The sequence below is a fragment of the Schistocerca serialis genome, chromosome 1 (genome assembly GCF_023864345.2).
Source record: "Schistocerca serialis cubense isolate TAMUIC-IGC-003099 chromosome 1, iqSchSeri2.2, whole genome shotgun sequence".
Lineage (NCBI taxonomy): Eukaryota > Metazoa > Arthropoda > Insecta > Orthoptera > Acrididae > Schistocerca > Schistocerca serialis.
In genome coordinates, this window is record NC_064638.1 from 452,961,014 (window position 1) to 452,979,860 (window position 18,847).

The 18,847-nt window shown below is 42.7% G+C and overlaps 1 protein-coding gene across 2 annotated transcripts in view; it reads right to left on the bottom strand.

The window, feature by feature from the left end:
• LOC126473142 (uncharacterized) overlaps window positions 1-18,847 on the bottom strand; it is a 561,035-nt gene that overhangs the window by 266,931 nt on the left and 275,257 nt on the right. Inside the window, exon 1 of one of the 2 annotated variants that reach the window (XM_050100003.1) lies at window positions 4,596-4,936. The exons of the other annotated variant lie outside the window; for it this stretch is intronic. Coding sequence (XP_049955960.1) covers window positions 4,596-4,778 — 183 coding nt within the window. The 5' untranslated portion in view covers window positions 4,779-4,936. Of the gene's footprint in view, window positions 1-4,595; window positions 4,937-18,847 lie in introns of those variants that run through there. 2 annotated transcript variants of the gene reach the window in all.

Genomic DNA, 18,847 nt, shown 5'->3' on the forward strand with positions numbered 1-18,847 from the left:
ATGTCACAAGCATACTTTGAAAATTACCTCAACCTACGGAATGGGCAAACATTTCTTGTTGACCCTACTTAGGAGGATAGCGTATCAGGTGCTTTAACAGGCATGAGTGCATGTGCTGTGTTTGCGTTATGTTTGTCTTATTCACAATAACAATGGGAGAAGGAAGAGAGTGAAACACGATGCCGTTAAATAGCCTGCACCCCTCGAAAAACACCAAAGGTGCTTAGCGTTTCCATTCGACTGACGAATCATCATCAACATCGTCACGTGACATTACTCTGCGTTCCTGCGGGAGGTTTGGAATTTAACGCAAGACAAAGGCGCATAATAGGTCGATAAGAAATTTTAGGTTACCACTCTTCTCCCCTTGACGGCCATATCTTGGCTCTGACTCAAGTCGCGACTGATTAATAATGTAGCCAAAGGGTAATCCGCCATGTCTGCCTTTCATTTCACTTCGTGAGCTGCATATTTTCTCGGGGTTGATATTTTCTCAGAGATTTGACTGCATATCCGAATACATCTACATCTACAGGACGTTCCAGGAGATCCGGTCAATGTTCAGGATCATGACAGGAACAATCCTTCGACGCCAGGAAGTCTAGCAAACATGGGCTCTAAAATGTATACTTTAGCAGAGCTATGAGCATGCGTTGATATTCGACAATGTGAAACAAATCTCTTCCACTGCAAACTCTTTGATCTACATATTTTGGGAGGAGGTAGTATGGACCAAAACATGAAATAATTGTCAAGTAAAAACGGACTCTAAAATGCATACCTTAAGAGCTTCGAGCACTTGTTCAGTAGAAGAGACATGTTTCACAGTATCAAACATACGAGGGTGAGTCAAATGAAAACTTTAAATTTGTAATAACAAATCGAAATTTCGCGCCATTATCCTGTAAATTGGTAAGCGTGCTACAAACAGCGTGCAGAATGGTCTGTAGGTGGCAGCATAGTGCAGATGCACACATACCGTCGCAGTATCAGTATAAAGATGGCCGCCCCAATTGCGACTTGCACCAGAGAAGAATAGCGTTCTGTTATTCGGTTTTTGCGTGGTGAAGGTGTGAAACCTATTGAAATTCATCGATAAATGAAGGTTCAGTACGGTGATGTATGTTTGTCACAGCAGCAAGTCTACGAATGGCGTAGGAAGTTCGCAAATGGTGTGACTTCAGTGGAAGATGCTCCTCGTCCAGGTCAAGCACAACGAGTTGCGACTCCACAGGACATTGCAGCAGTGGAAGCCATAGTGAAGGAAAACCGCCGAGTGACACTGATTGACATTGCAGCATGTTTACAGATTAGTCATGGGTCAGCACACCATATTGTGCATGATGTGCTCCAGTTTCACAAAGTGTCTGCAAGATGGGTGCCACGGCAGCTGACTCCTGAAATGAGACAACGACGTGTTGATGCTTGTGAAGAACTTCTTCGGCGCTTTGAACGAGAAGGTGGCTTCCTTGCAAGAATCGTTACTGGGGACGAAATCTGGATTCACTTCCACCAACCGGAAACGAAGAGAGTGAGCAAGGAATGACGCCATTCCTCATCACCCAAACTAAAGAAGTTTCGAACAGATCTATCAGCAGGAAAGGTTATGCTGACTCTCTTTTGGGACGAAAAAGGCGTCATTTTGGAGCATTACATGCCTAGAGGGACCACTGTCACCAGTGCATCATACATACATATCCTAAAAAATCATCTGCGGCCTGCAATCAAATCAAAGCGACGTGGATTGCTCTCAGCAGGTGTCTTTTTGCAACGTGTCAATGCAAGGCCCCACACTGTCTGTACAACAGTTGCAACAATCACAGACCTGCATTTTGAGTATCTTCCTCATCCACCATACTCACCAGACCTTGCCCCAAGTGATTTCCAGATGTTTGGGCCACTCAAAGACGAAATGAGAGGAAAAACGTTCCGTTCTGATGAAGAGGTAAGCCACGTGGTGCATGAGTGGTTGCGCGGACTACCAAAAGAATTTTTTTCTAAAGGAGTTTAGGCACTTTGTAAGCGCTGGAGGACTTGCATTGAGCGTGGGGGAGATTATGTTGAAAAGTGATACAGCTTTGTACCACTTCTGCACAATAAATAATATTTAAAAAAATATTTAAGGTTTTCGTTTGGCTCACCTTCGTAACAGTGTTCATAGGTCTCAAGGTATGAATGAGCCCATGTTTACTAGAATTTCAAAAGTTACACACCTAGACAGGAGAACTCTTTTTAAAAACTTACTTTATGCTGACGATCCAGTGATCCTAGGAGATTGAGAAGAGGACCTGCACGAATAAGTGCGAAATTTGACTAGGGATCTGAACAGAGGAAACGAAGACAAGGACCTTCAGGGGGAAAGAACATATTAGAAGCAAAACAGCGGTAGATAAGATGATTTTAGAGCAAGTAAACCACTTCAGCTACCTAGCATGTAAGGTGACATATATGGCTACAGCAAATATGTAGACATTAAACTCAGTAAATTCAGCCGGATGTGTGGAACAGTTAACAGAAACCTTAAAAACAAAACCAGGAAAGATAAATTCTACAAAACAGTTACAGTCCCAACACTGCTCTGTGGAAGCGAGACCTGGATGATTAACAAAAAGCAAGAAAGCCGCATTCAGGCGGAATAAATGAATATGTAATAAGTTTCCTTTAATTTACGTCTATAGTCACAATATTTTTTGTTTAACAGATTACCGGTTTCGGTCTTTAATGACCATCATCAGATCTGTTTCACAAAAACAAAGTCCTAATGTACTCCAGCCATAGTGGCATCGTCAAATGTTAAATGCTGAATCAGCACCAGCATCGTTAAATACATATAAATCAAATCACACGCACGTGTTTACTGACAACATGACTAGTGTATTTGACGATGCTGGTGCTGATTCCGCAGTTAACATTTGACGATGCCGCTATGGTTGCAGTACATTACGACTTTGTTTTTATGAAACAGATCTGATGATGATCATTAAAGACCGAAACCGGTAATCTGTTAAACAAAAAAGATTGTGATCATAGACGTAAATCAAAGGAAACTTATTACATATACATATACGGATCACTGTGTTTTTTCGCGACGACGTCGCAGCTTGTGGAATAAATGAAATTCCTCTGAGACGATGTATTTGCGTAGTAGGAGACATACCAAGGGATAACGATATCAAGGAACAACTAAAACTTTTAGTCTAAATTATATTATAGCTAGATTATAGCAGAAAATGAAACGAACGCCTAGAAACAATGGAAAGTGGCAGGATCCCCTTGAAGGCTAGAAATTATAAGTGCCAAGGAAAAAGAAATGGAGAACGACCCCGGCAACGATGGGTACCGTAATAGTCTGTTTCGCCTAATACCTCAAGAGAATCACTGAATGTTGACCGTTTCTCCTGAGACACCGCGTATATTCAAAGAGCCCCCTATCCTGTTCCAGTCGCGAATAGTGCGCGGGAAGAACGATTGTTGACAGTGATGGTCGTAGCACGCTACCGTGTGGGATACATCACTATTCTAACAAGGGAACCTGCCCATCGCACCCCCCTCAGATTTAGTTATAAGTTGGCACAGTGGATAGGCCTTGAAAAACTGAACACAGATCAATCGAGAGAACAGGAAGAAGTTGTGTGGAACTATGAAAAAATAAGCAAATTATACAAACTGAGTAGTCTATGCGCAACATAGGCAACATCAAGGATAGGGTGAGGTTAGGAGCGCCGTGATCCCGTGGCTAGCGTGAGCAGCTGCGGAACGAGAGGTCCTTGGTTCAAGTCTTCCCTCGAGTGAAATTTTTACTTTCTTTATTTTCGCAAAGTTATGATCAGTCCGTTGGTTCATTGACGTCTCTGTTCACTGTAATAAGCTTAGTGTCTGTATTTTGCGACCGCACCGCAAAACCGTGCGATTAGTAGACGAAAGGACGTGCCTCTCCAATGGGAACCGAAAACATTTGATCGCAAGGTCATAGGTCAACCGATTCCTTCACAGCAAAACACGTCTGATATATTCTATACGACACTGGTGACGACATGTGCGTCACGTGAAAGCAATATGTTGTCGACCCACCTAACTTGTACACTTGGCGAATGGGTGAAAAGATTCTTCTACCTTGTCCGATTTCGGTTTTCTTGTGGATGTGATAATCATTCCAAAAAAAAGTGATGAAAACATAAACAATTAAACTTTTCACTCGAGGGAATACTTGAACCAAGGACTTCTCGTTCCGTAGCAGCTGACGCTAACCACGGGGCCACGGCGCTCCTGAGCTCACACTCTCCTTGATGTTGCCTATCTTGCACATGGACTACTCAGTGTGTATATTTTGCTTATTTTTTTCATAGTTCCACACAACTTCTTCCTGTTTTCTCGATTGACCTTTGTTCAGTTTTTCAAGGCCTATCCACTGCGCCAACTTATAACTAAATCTGAGGGGGGTGCGATGGGGAGGTTCCCTTGTAAGCAGGGTATCCCTGTGAGGCGGACACACACACACACACACACACACACACACACAGACGCGCGCGCGCGCGCGAGGGATCCGCAGCATTTATTGTCGCAGATTCCGACAACCAGCCACCCGCGAAACTCACCGCGTGAGCTGTCTTCTCAGAGGCACCGAGGCCGACGTCCGGCCCGAGATACTGGAAGCGCTGTCGCGGCTGCTCGTCTTCGGCGTTCGACGACGCGGCCTCCGGTAGCGGCAACTTGGAGACGCGTTCGGCGGCCACTGGCGCGTCGCTGCTGGCGGCGAGCGCGTACTTTCGGCTCACCATCGCTGGCTCGAGTAGCCCGGCCCTCGTCAGCGCATGGCCGTCCTTCCGCTCACTGCGACGCGACGCTCCGCTGACCGCGACTACCCTTCACTGGGGGCTCGCCACAAGTGGGCTGCGACGGCGACGCAGCCGCTGGAATCCCGGCCGCCGGCCGCCGCTCTTGCGCGAACTCCGTCTCCCTTCCCTGCGCCCGAAACGCTCCCAGGGCGTGGCGCAAGCCCGCGCTTCTGCTGCCACAATGGCGAACCGCGCGAGCCTGACCTAGGCTTCCCAGCCGACAACAAACGCCGCGGCGCAACGAAAGAGCGCCATCCGTCCCGTGTGAGCGCATGCGACCGCTTCCTGGCTGTTACGCGGACATAAGCTAGCGAGTTCGCCATTTGCCTGCATTCTCACACAATTAGTCGAGAGTGAAACTGTGGAGACGTGCCCGCGCGAGGGAAAGATTCCCAGAAGAAATGTCCCGCTGCGGAGTACACGCTTCTGCGTCGGCTGAAAACTGCTCGATCGCGGGGCTTGATTATACGTTGGAGGCTGCGCGCCGTTCCCTCCGGCTAGCACAAAGCGATTGGCCTGCGGAAAAAAGCGACACGATTACTGCGCGCAGCGTTGCGTCTTTGCGGCGGAAGTTCGGAGAAAGTGCCCGACGCGTCGAGACGCTATACTGTCGGAAAAATAGCGATGGTGTTGAAAGCTGGTTCCGAACGTGCCCGTGAGGCGGCTTTTCTAGCCACCTGCATAGTTTATCAGGGCACTGTCGGCAATAAGAAAAACTCGACGCAAAACAACTCCTTCTATACTTGTTCTAATATCGTCGATGGAGGCATCAATTTAAACCTTCTCGATGTGTATCTAAAGCTCTGTCTCATTCTTCAGGTAGAAGGCGCATTTTCAGTAATGGCCCGCTACGGGCATTGACTATACGGCCAAACAGCAGGCGAGCTGGTGCAGCGAGAGTCCCAATTCGGTGTATTTGACAGAAGGTTTCTAATTCTGACATTTACCTTACAACCAGGGGAAACCAGCGGAAAATCTTGGTCAGAAACGAGAATGGGAATTTAAAAAAAAATTAATTCTGGTACAATACGTATCAGACAAACAAACTGAAATCCAGTGTATACGAATATCTGCCAAAATGTGAAACAGAGTAATCTGAATGACATATTGGAAGAAAAATCTTCCGTCCTTACTTCTTAGTTCATAATGTTGTGGTCTTAAATCCGGATGACCGTGAACATATTCCTCCTCATGGGTGTCATAATTTGCAGTGAAATAGCTTCATTTTTTTTCCTTTCATGTGTGTCGCTTGAAATACAAAGCCACCATCTGAGTAGCTTGGTAGCTATTTACTGAAAATATTGCCTATCCATTTACCTTCTCAACGAAACCATGTTAATTATAACTATCGCAGATTTGTTCATTTTATACTGCAATTTAAGAGCCAGGTGAATGACCTGCAAACCTCTGTAGTTTTGTTACTTTAGTTTCATCAAGTACTATAGACTGATGTTTCAATAGATAAAACCTTATTATCACAACGATCTCTAATAAAAATTTCTTGGTATCAGCAGAAATTTAAGAGAAGAGTAGATCATATCCAATCTAAGAGTTGCACAGGAAATGAGAGATGATCTCAGCTGCTGAACGAGGCCTTATTTTAACAAACAGATTAATAACTCATTAGATATTAACCCCTTATTATGAATAACTGATAACCATGAAGTGAAAATTATGCTACCATATACATGAAATGTACTCCCAGTTGCGGATGTCGACAACTGTGAGCTATATAATATACCGACAGAGGTGGCGCAGTGGTTAGACAATGGATTCGCATTCGGGAGGACGACGGTTCACTCTCGCGTCCGGCCATCCTGATTTAGGTTTTCCGTGATTTCCCTAAATCACTCCAGGCAAATGCCGGGATGGTTCCTCTGAAAGGGCACGGCCGACTTCCTTCCCCATCCTTCCCTAATCCGATGAGACCGATGACCTCGCTGTCTGGTCTCCTTCCCCAAAACAACCCAACCCCAGCTATATAATAAAGTGACGATAGCGAAAATTTGTGCTAGACTGGAACTCGAAGCCGGCCGCGGTGGTCTCGCGGTTCTAGGCGCGCAGTCCGGAACCGTGCGACTGCTACGGTCGCAGGTTCGAATCCTGCCTCGGGCATGGATGTGTGTGATGTCCTTAGGTTAGTTAGGTTTAAGTAGTCCTACGTTCTAGGGGACTGATGACCACAGCAGTTGAGTCCCATAGTGCTCAGAGCCATGGAACTCGAAACCGGATTTCCCGCTTATCGCGAGAGCTCAACTTACCATTAGGCTGTCCGAGTAAACTTCCATGTGCCATCAACTATGTGTCTAAAACCTGACCCGTACATCCATAATGTATATTCCCATACACAAGAGACATTTTAATTGAAAGTCGCTTGCCCGGTTTCGACGGATAAATACGATATTGCAGTGAAACGTGAACATTTCACACTTTCCTTCAGGAAGAAAAGATATTTTCTCGAAGGTATAAATTTGTGCGGGCTGTCAGAAGCAGTTTCCCTCCTGTTCGAAGACTGATTACCAGCCGCACTTGTAGCTCATTTGTTGTACTGTTAAAAGTGAATCGGTGGCTACTTCTAGATTTTGAACAGAAAGCCTCCAAAATGCAAAATTGTACTGTCTGCTGGTACCCAAATCACAAAGCTCAGAGTTTTTAGTTCTTTCAAGAAATATTTTACAATTATCTTTATTTTCGGCAAACGAAAGATATTCGACACAATCAAAGTGATGAGAGGCGATTTTATCGACGTTATACAGAGACGAAACCCAGGCATATTGAAACTGTCCTTTGGTCCGTAAGTTTCCGTGACATCGAGCGAGCTCACACTCGCGACCGAGGGGCTAACTCCACGAACTGTGGATTTGACCGGAAACGTTTACTGGCGGAACCGGATGAATTCTCTGCACTGCTACAATTTGAAACGGTCTAAATAAAGGTCATCAGCCTCGCTTCGACCCGCGAGACAGGGTTAAGCTCCTCACTGATCTCACGTCAATAATCTAAACCCTGTACCAATCCGGCTATTTTCAGAAAGATTCCGAGACGCTACCACTGGACTGGACTATGTAAACCACTAAGACTTTATACATCGCCTGCAAGTGGCTCCCAACAACTTCCACCAGTAATCTCCACATAACAAAACAATAATGCACTTCAGTGGCAGTAAAGGAAAAAAATCACATAAAAACGTCACTCTCAAATTTCCACGGAATTGATTCTGTGAGAACTCCAATTTCGCCCCTCACTTTAAAGAGCCACCGTCCAGTTAGCTACTGGCTCCGCGATCTGATGTTAGGACTCTGCCTAACAGGCACGACCGTGTCCATTTAGACAACACTCGCCTAGAAAGTCGAAAAGTGACTAAGGAGAATTCGACATGGTTCACGGGAACACACTTTACATTCGAATAGACTTTTTATTCAGGAAAAAAAAAAGCTTGGTTGATCACTGCAGAAACTCTCTTCAGAAACACTATCTCCTCCCTAGAGAGCACACACACAGCCGCGAGGGCTGTCGGCTCACTAATCGATTTTGCGAACTGGAAACCGCTCCACGAAGTTAAGGCTTTCCAGACAAACAGAATCAGGAACAGACTGTAAGCGTTCTGACAGTCTCCCACTTACAGCGCTTAAGGTGCTACCTCCTGACAGGACCTTTGGACGTTTCTATCCGATGCATGTCGGAAAACACGGGTCATTAAGGGGAAACCACAAGCCCTTAAGCCAGCCATGTAGGTTCCGGCCACTGCCCACTTAGCAGGATTAGGGAAAGACCAGCCCATCATCTCCAGGATGACGAAAGCCTCATTCCCCTAACACCTACCCCAGTGTACACAGTATTCACAAAAACGAGCAAACAGGGCTTACCCCAGAAATTGTATATTACAGTGTTGCTGGATCTTCCCCAACAAATAGAACACTAGAATAATCATCTTGTGAATGCTGTAGGTATTCTTATTTTCATGCTTGCTAAAGAAAATTGGAGAGAGACTCCGCCTTTAGCAAGACCGTTTTGTCGTTATGTTTTCACTCACACATTAAACAGCAAAAATACTTCACAGGGCAAAACTACTTCACATTCAACAACAAGTTTTACACCCAACAAGGTCTACCTAAGGGATCCCAAATCAGTGACCTCCTAGCTGACATTTTCATCAACCACATAGGAAATCAAATCTTCAACAAAATAGTTAAATCAAAGCAGTACAAAATAAAATTTTGATACATGTGTAGACGATATAATTTTTCTGACAGATGTATCATAGTTTCGTTCAAAACGACATAAAAACTATCCACTCAGAAACACACTACATCGACGAGCGAGGTGGCGCAGCGATTAGCACACTGCACTCCCATTCCAGAGGACGCGACAGTTCAAACCCGCGTCCGGCCATCCTGAGTTATACCAGGACGATTCCTTTTAAAGTGCGGGGCCGACTTCTTCTTTTTTTTTTATCTGTCTTCTGACTGGTTTGATGAGGCCCGCCACGAATTCCTCTCCTGTGCTAACCTCTTCATCTCAGAGCAGCACTTGCAACCTATGTCCTCAGTTATTTGCTGGATGTATTCCAATCTCTTTCTCTACGGTTTTTGACCTCTACAGCTCCGTCTCGTACCGTGAAAGTCATTCCCGGATGTCTTAACAGATGTCCTATCATACTGTCCCTTCTCCTTATCAGTGTTTTCCACATGTTCCTTTCCTTTCCGATTCTGCGCAGAACCTCCTCGTTCCTTACCTTACCAGTTCACCCGATTTTCAACATTCGTCTGTAGCACCACATCTCAAACATTTCGATTCTCTTCTGTTACGGTTTTCCCACAGTCCATGTTTCACTACCATACAACGTTGTACTCTAGATGTTCGTTCTCAGAAATTGCTTCCTCAAATTAAGGCCGATATTTGATATTAGTAGACTTCTCTTGGCCAGGAATGCCCTTTTTGCCATTGCTAGTCTGCTTTTGATGTCCTCCTTGCTCCGTCCGTCATTGGTTATTTTACTCGCTACGTAGCAGAATTCCTTAAGTTCATCTACTTCGTGACCATCAATCCTGAAGTTAAGTTTCTCGCTGTTCTTATTTCTACTACTTCTCATTCTCATTCTCGATTTCCTTCCTTATTCTCCCCTAACTCAAATAAACCAACCAGCAGTACATCAGTGTAACACAGATTACAAACTCAGTTTCTTAGATATCACCAGACATAAGAGAATCAACCAACATGAGTTCACAATTTTTAGAAAACCTACAATCACCAGCACCATCATTCATAGCCAGTCCAATCATCCCAGTACCTATAAAGTAGCCAGTTTCAGATATTTACAACGTAGACTGAACAAAACACCTACGAAGAAACATGTTTACACAGAAAACCTGAATACAATAAAACAAGCTGCACACGAGAATGGGCTTGCTGTAAAAACTGTAGATAAAATACACTGCAAAACAGAAACACACATACACCCGCAGATATAACACCATTTACAACAAATCAAGGGATAATAAGTAACGAATGGCACATAATGACTTAAACAACAAAGTCACACATAGGGTAGGTAACATACTAAAGAGACAAGCATACAGAGGCATGTGATTCTTCAATTTCTGCAGGCGTATTTTATGACGAAATAAATCTCTTGTGAACAGCCTTGTATGAGTGTGCATAGGACACTCATACCAGGCTGTTCACCCGAGATTTATTTCGTCATACAGAACCAGTTACGCACTACAGAACAAACTTGGAAGAAATAGCTTCAACGCTGACAAGAACAGCCAGTCTTGTACATACCAATTAATTTGCAACTCCTGTTAATCCGTTCAAAATGGCTCTGAGCACTATGGGACTTCTGAGGTCATCAGTCCCCTAGAACTTAGAACTAGTTAAACCTAACTAACCTAAACCGCCACACACATCCATGCCACATCGTATACGTCAACACTTCAAATCCGCGTGCCACATCCCAAACAAATATACCACGAAACACATGAATACCACACAGCCATATCAAAACGTTATGGCCCAGGAACACCCCCCTTGCCCCCCCCCCCCCCCCCTTGGCGAACAAATCTAAAAAATGCAAGTCTAGCGAGAACAAAGAAATATGCTTGTTACGTCGACACAAACAAAGGAGAAAAACCACATCAAATAACTGTAAGTAACACGCTACATAACCAGATGTATAGCGATTAGCAGTTCAAACATGCTTAATAAACTGAAAAAACCGTTTTGCTGTTTGCAGATAACAAGCTGAAAATTGTGTAGTAGATGTTGTAACGTTACGAATATTAAGACGAGATGATCGGCCGCCCAGTATTGGTGCGGAGTAAGATGAATTTGTTGTCCGTCTAAATGATAGTGGGCCCAGGCGTCGAGGCTCGCCGCGGCATTTCGGCTTCCGGCTAGGCTATCGGTACGAGCGATTCCGGGTACAAAGACTAACTGCGTCGCCAGATATGAGGAAAATCTCGAAGCTCGGAATCTGTGTAACTGTTACTCGCGTGCCCTTTGTGCAGATGCTCCAAGAAATGGCGGAGGGTCAGAGAATCTTAAAAATGGCTAAATTACAGCTCTTTGAGATTCGGGAATAACGCAAGTCAAACAAATATTAGTGAAAATCTGAACGCATCTGTGATCTTTCTAAAATAAGGCTGTTTCAGTGACGCAACAATATTTAAATCTACTGAAGCTAATATTTCACAATGAATAAACATTTTCACGACACACCTCTGAATTAACAACTTTTAATTGCTTCATGCGATTTCAACAAACAATATCTCAGATGGTAGCATTTCACGATAGGTGTCATCCCTGAAAGTCACTCACCTGGATCTATTTTGTATATTGACTTATGACGTCTTTTATAACTTGTTCATTATGTAAATGTTTGTCAGAACATCGTATTCTCCACTTTTAAACAGTAAATGATCACAGCATCAATACCTCATATTGTCATCACATGTAGTTATTTAATGAAGATTTTACTATTTTGCCAGTAGCTTTATTTAAATGTTGATTGCAAGTGCTATTAAAAAACAGAGCCAATTTAAAAGTGGTCAGTCGCATGTGTTAACGGAGATCACAACTGAAAAGACAATCAAAAGACGCATCTGACAAGCATGCCTAAATAATTGTATATTTAACGACAATCTGAAGTCATTTATTGTGAGCGCATTTGCACAAGAATACTGGCTTTCTTATTTATGCACAAACCTTTATTTATATTTATTGTCAATGTTCTGAGAGTGACCCAAATGTTTATAACATTTCTTTATGTAAATATTGTTGTAATATATTAGCACAGTATAGGAAAGTGGTCATGTTGAGTCAAATCATATCTTTAGATCGTAAGAACGATGTATTTTTTGTGGGGACAGCCCTCAGCCAAAGAAGAAGCAGATAGTAGCGGAACACTATGGGAATCAGCCGGAGATTGGAACTTTTCGAATGAGCTGCTCAAGGGAGCGATTCCGGACAATTTATGTCGAGGTCTTGAAGAAGGCGGATTTGCCTGAGGCAAAATGCATGATTCGGTGATAGATGATTGACTGTGGGTGATGAATAGCTGCTACCATCTTAACTTCTGAAGGCACATTATACTTCGAGAAACCTGAATGTGCTCCAGAGTGGGACTCTGACTTTTGCTGCTTGATTTATGGAACTAAAAATATACAGAGTATGAGTTACTATTCCTCTCTTGTGTGTTAATTTGTGAAGCATCATGTTTAACTCTGAACTATTCTGCTTTACTGCAGTTGATAAGGGTATTTCCTGTCCGTTTTTCAACTGAGTTTCATAGGGCCACTTCCCGTTTATTGGAGATGTCCTTTTTTGAATAAACATTATTCAGCATAATTCTCCACCATCTATAGCAATTACAAACATTACAATATATCCCTTGTTATTAGATTAGTCATTTAACTTTTCTTTTGTGTTTTTGAGTACTTTATTAATTCGCAATTCTAGCCAATGCATAGACTATTTGACTGCAGGATCACAACTACAAGTTATTATTCGCAGCAAATTAGCTGACGGGCATGAAAGCAGATGTGCATGACTTGATCATATAACCACATTGAGGTATTCTTTTTTAAACAGAACCGTGTCTAGCCCAGGTACCTAAAGTACGAATAACCAGAGGTAAAGGCGCAAATGGTTTGCTCATATGGGATGCTCTTTGGAAGAACAACTACACTGGTGGTAACCGTCAGGTACCACAGCAGTCTAAAGGTACCAGCATAAACAACCAATAGTGGCGTGTGAGGTATGAAAACGTATGTACACATCCACTTCATTTCCAAATTTACTATAAAACTAAAACCTATACATACATCGTAAATGACCAACATGGAATGCCTCAGCTCACTGATACATGTCTTAACTCAGCACTATAAGCAAACTAATGTAAAATATTTTACAATAATCACCCATTTTACAAATATCAATATTTTGTACCAAATGTTCCTTCAGAGGTTAACATGTAACAACGATTTTGCAGAAAAAAAGAAGCAAGTAAACCCACTGAACATAGCACAAAAAGTGCTGAAACATATCTGGCTGAAAACGAAACTACAAAACGGTGCCTTGCATAAGGCGGAATTCCTCTCCAGTTCAACAATAGAGTTGAGATTAACGTGGGTGGGCAAAAGAATGATGTGCATTATCTTCTGTGCTTCATCAATTTTTCAAACATACTTCTTTGCTGTTGAAATTAGCTCCATTCAAATTTTCCTTCTAAGTCAACGTGAGGAATGACTAACTCTGCTATAAGCTAGTAACCCATACTTTCATGCTGGAACACATCTTCCTGAAATGTTGAGAGAATGTCCAAAATTTGGGTCGTATGAGATTCTGCTTCACAACGACAACGCAGTAGTTCATCTAATTGCCAAATTAAAAATGTACCTGGAAGAGTCCCAGAATCCATCTTACAGGCCGTATCTATCAGTCTTTTCGTTTCTCCAGCCAAAAGGGGAAGGAACTGTCGTGTTCATTATTTTAATACCTCGGTAACATACCTGTATGGATCCTTTAGAAGTGGTTCGACGGGATACACCAGTGCACAGAATTTGAAGTCGAACAGTGTGAGGTATGAAAATAAGGTTTACTGAAGTAATATTTACTTTAAAATTTCGCTATGTTGGCCGCAAGAATTGGTTATGCACGGTAGCACTAGAAGAAAACATCTAGCGACTAATGTCTTGAACATTTTTTGTCCTGAAATGTTCAGGGTTCTTTTAATGTAGTCCTGGTTGGTTCTACTTTAAATGGTGACATATTTAAGATGTACTGCAAGTACGTGGGCACACTTCAGTTTAAAGACTATTTAATACTCTAATGACAGGAGTATGTTAGAAATTCACTTATACTGCAAAAATAAAAATAAAAATAAATTAAAAATGCTTCTGTGGAGTAGAAGGAGATTACCAAAAGAAACAGTATCAGCTTGGTTTCAAATTAGTCTTGTTATCTGTCAGGAATATTATATCATACAAGTATATCATCAGCTATGCTAATAGGGCTATAATTCACCCCTTCCAGAACTAAAGTCGGTTTTATTAAAGAGAAATCAAGGTTATGTGTCTCTCGTCTAGTATTTTAATCACGGACATAGATACTCCCTCTGAACGTAACTCAGAACAAATAATATGAATGATTGTATGCACTGCGATGACACATTTAAAATAGGTAACTTTTTTAATAATTGTCTGTTTGACGGTTGCAGCTGACCAGCTATATTATTTAACTGTCATTGCCACGTGATACTTCTTATCGTCTTGCTAGACACGTGCCTCCAGGAGAGAGGGCAAAGATGAAACAGATAGATAAAGCAATGGAAAAATACATAACTGGATGTGAGAGCCGTTTCACACTCTTATCCACTTCTTATCTGATACCTCAAGAGGTAGCAGTCGCGTTACACATTGTCGTTATCATTCAGCTTCAGCCATTTTTCTAACATACTTGTTTGCTGTTGAAATTATCTCCTTTCATATTTTCCTTCTAAGTCAACATGAGGAATGACTAACTCCACTATATATATTTAACCGCCTTAAGTGTGTGTAAAATACTGCAGTGTTAGTAAGTTTCGTAATAAGTTGACATGAAAATGAAGTGCGATTATTTGTGTAAGAACAGATACCTCAAAGAACAGAGCAAAGTGCATCGGCGCGGGCAAAACAAAACCTATTTATCTTACGCTTATAATTCTCAGAAGTAAGTTAACTGCTATTCGGTGGTAGTAAAAGAAATCTGCGAGTGTCTCAAATCCTTCTTACTCTTCATTTTTTAACCAATAACGAGAAAGTATTTTGTTTATGATCGACAGATTATTCGAATACTTATTGAAAGTGAAGACACCACTCTATACTTTACCAAGACTAAAAACTAAACTAAGCTCCGCTCGAACAGGCTATGAAGGCCCAACGTACCGACCGGCCGCCGTGTCGTCCTCAGACCACAGGGGTCGCTGGATGCGGATACGGAGGGGTCAGCACACAGCACTCCCGGTCATTTTGTCAGTTTACGATACCTTTACCAAGACTACCTACGAGAAATATGCCATCGTTTAGATATCGACTGAGTGTCAGGATTCAAATTAATAGCTTTTGAAGCCGCTAGTAGGAAGTGGACAGAAGCTTAATTCTCGAGAAATGCTTTACATTGTGCTGACGTTTACCTGTCGTCCAGAAGGCGCCCAGTCACTGTCCAATACTTGTCGTGTTTGTAAAGGGAAAAACAGAAGACTGTAAATTCAGGGAACAATTATAGCGTAGCCGAAGTACGCTCGTATAAAATCAATTGACATGTTTGCATTATGGCCACCCTCGACCGTCAGAAAGCAATAAATATTTATATAGAAGCCGCAGGGACTGACACTTAAATCTCGTTCTACCCAACGGCCCTGATTGAAAATAAATGACAGTTCCTACGACATATTTTTTTTAGAGATAGTAAAAAATGAACGCTGTTTCTGATCAAAAATATCCGGAAACGCTTGTGTAAAGCGGAAATGACCACTAGATGTCACCAGAGGCGCATGCGCCAATATAAAAAGAAGTGGGGAGTATTGCGCTGTCAGTATAGAAGCGGTAACAACAGAATGGTCGGTAGGCAGTGTTCAGTGACTTCGAACTTGAACTGCTCAAAGGATGTCACCAGAGTAACTAATCCACCAGGGACATTTCAACACTTCTAAAGCTTCCCGACTGTTTCTAATGTGACGGTGAGGTGGAAACACTAAGAAATAACCACCGCTAAATGAAGCCCAAACAGGCCTCGTGTACTGACGGACAGCAACTGTCGATCACTGCGGAGAGTGGCTGTTAAAAATCACGTGGAACCAAGGGAGAGAATCATTCGTGAGTTGCAAAGTGCTACCAGCAGTCCACCTGTGTGATTAGGGAGTTAAAACTAACGGGGTACAGTGGTCGAGCAGCTCCTCATAAGACATAATTTATTTTAGTCGGTGCTAAGCGACGCTTGAGGTGGTGTAAAGAGCGACGCAACTGGACGGTGGATGACTGGAAACGAGTGATTTGGACTAAGAGTGATAAATGACGCTACACCCTGTGGCATTCCGATGCAAGGGTTTGAGTTTGGCGAATGCCCAGATAACGTTACGTACCATCATGTGTAGTGCCAAAAGTGAAGTACGGAGGAGGTTGTGTTACGGTATGGGACTGTTTTTCGTCGTTATGCTGTGGTCACCTTATTTCGCTTGACTAAGCGCTAAAAATGGTTCAAATGGCTCTGAGCACTATGGGACTTAACATCTGAGGTCATCAGTCTCCTAGACTTAGAACTATTTAAACCTAACTAACCTAAGGACATCACACACATCCATGCCCGAGGCAGGATTCGAACCTGCGACGGTAGCAGCAGCGCTGTTCCGGACTGAAGCGCATAGAACTGCTCGGCCACAGCGGCCGGCGAAGAAGGACGTGAACACGTTTAATAGCGCACAGTAGAGCAACAGATCGCAGACGATTGTTTGCATGACGATGACACTAAACCTTGTCAAAAGCAGCGTCCGTGAGGCAATGGTTTGTGGACAATGAAGTTTCTCAAAAGGACTAGTCTACTCAGATCCCGTCCTAAATCAAACGGACACCTTCGGGATGAGTCGGAGCATCGATTGATGTCCATTTCGCACAGATAATTACTTACCTAGAGATCTGTGGATTGGTTGTTTACGAAAAAGAAAATGGTCCGCACATTCACAAGACTTAACAATCCAGGATTTTTATCTGTGAGGAAAATAAAAACAAGAAATATAATAGGAAACACAATTACCGAAGACGTGAAATACCACATAACACGAGCCAGTGTTTCTAATGTGGATGAAATTCAACGTGCAGTATCGTCCGTTCGATATCACTTTATAGCACTCAACATCAAAATTTGGAGCACTTGGTATAACAGTCATCATAATAACTACAAGAACCGCACCTGAGATACGTGTTGACATATATTTGCTGCACTAGGGCAGATATGTACAGGACATCATCTCCTCACGGTGCGATACCGGTTTTCTTGGTAGTTAACTTGTTATTATTTCATCTCGTTCACACATGATACGAAGTAAGCTGAAAAGTAATGCACACAAGCTTGTATAATGCGAACGAAATGACCCTGAGAAATGCGTCTGGTGACATGTGGAAGATAACTTCCCGCTCTACACGCATGCGCAGTTTGCATGCGGTCTTCCAGTGTATTTTGAGTAGCGGAAGTATGGTGACGTGTTCTAAAGTTATGTGGGAGCGAGCTAAACAGCACGATGTTATCGAATCTTTAACTGTTGAAAACGTGACTCCTAGTAAGATTCGTCGTCACTTAAAGGCTGTTTATGCTATTGATAGGCCTACTGTAATCGATGAGTAACATAAGTTCGTAGTTGCGAGCCTGGAAAAGCCATAATTGTTTATGAAACTCGCAGCGGACGCCCGATCACTGCCATAACCGCTAACACCACAAACTCGTCGACAATTTGATTCAAAATAACCAGCGAATCACTCAAAAGCATATCGTAAACAATGCTGGAATATCCAAGGAACGTTTCGGTTTCATTATTGAACAATAATCTCGCAACATGACCACGCTTCTCCACACAAAACACGCGTAACTGAGGAGGCTCTGCAAACCTGAAATTTGAAGCGTTTCCGCATACTACTTACGCACATACTACTTGCTACGCGTATTTATTTTTTTTTTCCTTTATTCAGGAGAGACGACAGGGGTAACCAGTAAACCTCGGACGATGAAGTAAAGCATTGTCAAATCCTGCGTTCTAGAGAATTCGGAAGAATTTTTCAGTGACGGAATGAAAAAAGCTTGTTATACGTTGGGATAAATGTGTTAGTCTCAACGGTGACTATGTTGAAAAATAAATTTATGATTCTGAAGCTTAAGAACTGCATTTTAATGTACTCTTTGCCCGATATTCCTCATTGTTTTTATTAGTGTTCGACAAGGATGTGTACATTAATTTACAGCCTACCTCATACTTCGATATTATGGCGAGTTTTAGCCATCAATATAGAACACGTTTTTCTGTAACTATGTAACGACCTGCTTACTGAACGAGCCCACGGTGTGAGAAAAGATTCACTGTTGCTGCATTGCTCGCAGATTATGCAATAGCATTTGTGTGAACTGTTCACGATGTTTAGGACGCCCATCTGGATTTGAAAAAGATCTAACCACTTTATTTCATTACGATCCATGTCACTTAGTACTGGAGCTAGCAGATGTTATGAACTGAGACAGTTGAACCATCGCACGACCTTTGTTTTTCGTGACCAAGACCACAACCTCCTTTAGCCGGATATGGCCCCTTTTTTTCTTTTGAACAACCATTAGTTTGTGCTTGTTTGCTTCCTTCTCCTTAGTATGCAAAACGAGATCGGACTTCCGTATCTGTTAGCACTGACAACTCTACACAAAGGCCGCTGCTCTTGGTCGTTAAGTGAAGGCCGTCGGCCACTGCGTGGTCGTTGGTGAGAGGTGATGCCTAAAAT